Below are 4504 nucleotides of genomic sequence, written 5' to 3' on the forward strand. Positions count from 1 at the left end.
TTTTTTATATTAATAATAATAATAATAATACAAATGATATATATTAAATATAAATAAATTTATTAGTACGCTGATATAATGTAATAAAAAAAAATAAGTTATTAATAAATTTTATTTTTTATTTTAATTTATTAACTAAATATATAATTAATATTATTACTTTACAAAACAATTTAAAAATATTTTATATAATATAAATTAATATAATTATTGAAAAAAAAAATTAAAAAGTAATTAAAATTTTACATTATGGATGTTACTAAAAGTAATTTTTGTTAATCTCAAAGGAATACATTTTTAGAAAGTGATTCTTAGTTTAATTTAAATGATTAAGAACAACAAATTTAAAATTAGTAATTTTAATAACATCAATATAAAAAAAGCTCTAATTAATAAAAAAGCAATTTATTGAAAAGATATTCTTTAAATAACTAAAATAGTGAATTTATTATTTAAAATATATTTGCGAAAAAAAAGTATTTTTTAATTTTTTAAATAAATTATTTATAATGTGTTTTTGTTTTTGTTTTTGTTTTTGTTATTGTTTTTTTTTTTTTTTTTAATGATTAGTTCTAAAAAAATAAACAATTAAATCGATTTATTAAATCTGTTAGAATAAAATAAAAAAATAAACTATACCGATAATTTAAAACATAAAAATCCTAAAATTTGTAATATTTTAAATAAAAAATACTTAATTTATTTAACTTTTTTATATCAATATTTATATATATATATATATATTTTAATGCATCTAAAGGCGTAATTGAACCTAAAAACCCCTAAAATACGAATATATAAAACTATAAAAAAAGTAATTAGTATTTAGTATAAAATAATTAGTCTAATAAAAATGATTACATAGAATCTATTATAAAAAACATTAATTAAAGCAAAGGAGGATTAAACGAAGTTTGGAAAAAGAGATCATTTAGAATTTTAGCAAAAATTAATTATTTTATTTTACGAATAAAATAGTTCTCTCTATCTTTAAAATTCAAAAGCTTTACCCAAAAACAATTCCAATTAATAAATGACAAAAGCTCAAACTATGAATTTTTTAAGTTAATATAATATAATTAAAAAAACATATTTATTTACACCTACCAGAAAATTATATATAATATCAAAAAATCTATAAACGTTTATCTTTATAAAAACTTTAAGGTATTCAAAAGTTTAAAAATTAGCAAAAATATATAAATACAACCAAATAGTTACATTAAAAATAGCTGGGATTTATTAACTTTTATTTTAATTTTTTTTAATTTATTTTACATACCTCTTGTAGTTTGTTTTCAAGAAGAAAAAATAATTGCTTTCTAAACATAAATTAGTCTTCTTAAATATTTCTTTTCTATTGATATTCCTATATAAATGATAACTCCATATTATTCTAAAGGACAAATAGTTTAAGAAAAAAGTAAGATTTTCAAAAAATATGTTTAAAAAAGTAACCTAAAAGAAACAAAAAAAAACAAAAAATTATTTATTAAATTTAATTAGATTTCATTTTAGATTTTTTAACATCTTTAGGTTTTATTGCAAGCTTTTTTTTATAAATAAATTGGATAAACTATGTTATAATATTCAAAATAAAACGAATGATAAATATATATAGAGAAATAGAATAAAGACTTAACCTTCGTTATAAATATTCAACATTTTTAGATTTAACAACTTTGGTTTATTATATTATTATAGTCGCCCATATATGTGGTTGCCATTTTTTTTTAGTAGGAATATTATAAAAAACTGACTTAGAAACATAAACATGGATAATGGCTTAATAACTTGGTAAAAAATATATATTTTTATATAAAAATGAATATTAATATGAATATATATAAAGATGAATAAAATTTGTAAACTAAATATATAACATCCGTATATTGGGCTGTAATAACAATGATTACACTGGGATATGGTGATGTAGTTCCTATAACAAATATCGAAAAAATATATGTGACTTTTGTCACAATAATTAGTTGTGGGGTATTTGCTTATATAGTGAATACTATTGGGTCTATAATATAAGATATAAATAAGAATTATTAAGAGTTTTAACATAATGTATCTTAATTGAGTGGTTATTTAACCGAAAGGGGTGTTAATAATAACTTAATTGTAAAAATAAAAAAAAACTTCGAGTATTTGTATAAAGAATAGGTAAAAAAATACGAAGTTCATTAAAGTTTATTAGATAATCTAAACTCGACTTTGAAAAAAGAAGTCTAAAAAGAAATATACTACAAGATTTTACTATAATAGAAATTTTTTAAGTTAAATTTTACTGATGATTTTATAAAAGAATTAGCTACTCATATCAAATAGAAAAATTTAATGCCCGAAGAAGTTGTTTTTGACTTCGAAAATATTAATTAAAACCTATATTTTATAATAAAAGGACAGATTTAAATATATGTAGATTCTAATAATTCCCCAAAATTAGTCTAAGTGTTTGAGAAAGGAAAGATTTTCAGCTAAAACTCTCTTTTTAATTCAGAACCTTCCATATATAAAGCCGTTTCAAAAAATGTAGCAAATCTAGCATATTTAAATTAATAGGATTTTATATAAGTAATAAAGGCTTTTCCTTAAGATTACGAAAAATATTGTATGATAAAAGATTAATATAATATAAATTAGGTATTATAAAATTTAGGTATAAAAATAATATATATATATATATATATATATATATATATATATATATATATATATATATAAAAATATATATATATTCATATAAAAGATTAATAATGCTTTAGTTGCAATATTTTTAAACATTAATTTTAAAATTGTCCTATGGTTTTCCATTAAGCTTATAGACATAAACTTTTAATAACGCATTCTAAAAACATAGAAGTAAAAAAAAGATAATTTGTTTAAAGATAAAGTACATTTAAGGTTAATTCATTCTTTAATCATAGGGCTATTGAATAAAATGTACTTAGTTATTTAGTTTAATAAAGTATTTATAGTAATGCTTAAGAATTATTAAATGTTTTATTAAATTATTAAAGGAAAACTGCACAAAAATAATATTAAAAAACTATTATATAAAATTAATCTATACAAAATAATACAATAAATTATTAATAAAATCAATATAATTTATAAAGTGAAATAGAAGATACTACAATTGAAATTGGATAAATAAACTTGCCTATATAAAAAAGAAGATTAAAGGATTAATATGAGAAATAAGAAAAAGAGGAAAAAGAAGTATAAATATAAATATAATTATATATATATATATATATATATATATATATATATATATATTTATATATAAAAATTTATCAATATAATATAAAATATTTTTTTTTTATATATCAATGAATATATATATTTATTTTTTATTTTAAATTTTCATAAATTTAAATAATTTTTTATTATTTTTTATATATATATATATATATTTAATTATTTTTTATAAAAATAATAAAATTAGAATTTATTTCACTAATATCCTCAATATTAAAAAACCTCTCCTTATTAAAAATCATCACCATATTAAAGTATTAAAGAATCAGACAATTTAATTTAAAGTTTTGAAACCAAAACTTAACCGACTTAAAAATCATATTTTACATATAAAGACCATAAATCAAGTTCAAATAATTAAAGCTAATAAGCAACTTTAGAAAAGAAATTAGTTTAATCAGATTTCAATTTTAACGGAAGTCAATACATTTAATAAAAAGTAAATTCTCTTTAATAGATAATTACGGATGATTTCTTTTTAGATTAATAATTATAATATAAAAATTAAACTTTTTTTACTATTTAAAATTTTGATATTTAAATGAATTTTTAATTTTATTTCCCTAATAATAATGTTGAAAAAGTATTAGTAAATAAAGATAAATTTATAACAAAATAAAGAAATTAATCTAAAATTAGTAATTAAAATTAATAAATTTAAAATATGATTATGTAATTTGTATAATCTAATGCTAAAAAATCTTCCATTATAATTTCTAGAATATAAAGTCCTAAATGATTAATATTTTTATTAAATTTATTTATTAATTTTTAGCTTAATTAATTTTTTAATTATTTTTTTATTTTTTTTATATATATATATAAAAAAAAAAAAAAAAAAAAAAAAAATTAAATTTTAATAAAAATATTTTTTTTTTTAAATTAAAAAATTATAAAAATACAGCTAAAAAATAATAATATTTTATATATACGAAAATAGTATGGAAGATTATTAAAAAGAATTTTTAAAAACAATTATAGTTTATTTAAATATAGATTTTGAAGGTAATGAATTATTACTTCGTATAGAAGAAGTTTTTTCCGCAAATAACACTTAAATAAGTGATATAATATAGTATTCAATAAAAGCTTTTAATGAAATATTAAAAGAAAAAAACCGAAAAGAAAGATTAAACCCAAATTATAAAATTTGGAATTTATTTATTGCAAAAAAAAAAAATGGAAAGCCTAAATAAGATATGCCTTCTTTAGACCAGGAATAAGTTTTGTATGA

At 16.2% G+C, this 4504-nt stretch overlaps 1 protein-coding gene across 1 annotated transcript, besides 5 other annotated features; it reads left to right on the top strand. All coding sequences in view use genetic code 6, as the record gives it.

Annotated features, from left to right (window-relative positions):
* Positions 1 to 249: 249 nt before the first annotated feature.
* On the top strand, positions 250 to 2665 carry IMG5_058280 (hypothetical protein; the record flags this gene model as incomplete). Its single annotated transcript, XM_004037178.1, has 3 exons — positions 250 to 1453; positions 1507 to 1797; positions 1853 to 2665. Coding segments are annotated over 3 exons (2308 nt in total), but the record flags the coding sequence as incomplete, so codon positions are not given.
* Positions 513 to 559: a microsatellite.
* Positions 2666 to 2676: 11 nt separating the features above from the next.
* Positions 2677 to 2744: a microsatellite.
* Positions 2745 to 3229: 485 nt separating this feature from the next.
* Positions 3230 to 3297: a microsatellite.
* A 183-nt stretch (positions 3298 to 3480) lies between these two features.
* Positions 3481 to 3524: a microsatellite.
* A 569-nt stretch (positions 3525 to 4093) lies between these two features.
* Positions 4094 to 4119: a microsatellite.
* The last annotated feature ends 385 nt before the right edge of the window (positions 4120 to 4504 follow it).

Source organism: Ichthyophthirius multifiliis (genome assembly GCF_000220395.1).
Source record: "Ichthyophthirius multifiliis unplaced genomic scaffold scaff_1120509250243, whole genome shotgun sequence".
NCBI classification, from domain to species: domain Eukaryota; phylum Ciliophora; class Oligohymenophorea; order Hymenostomatida; genus Ichthyophthirius; species Ichthyophthirius multifiliis.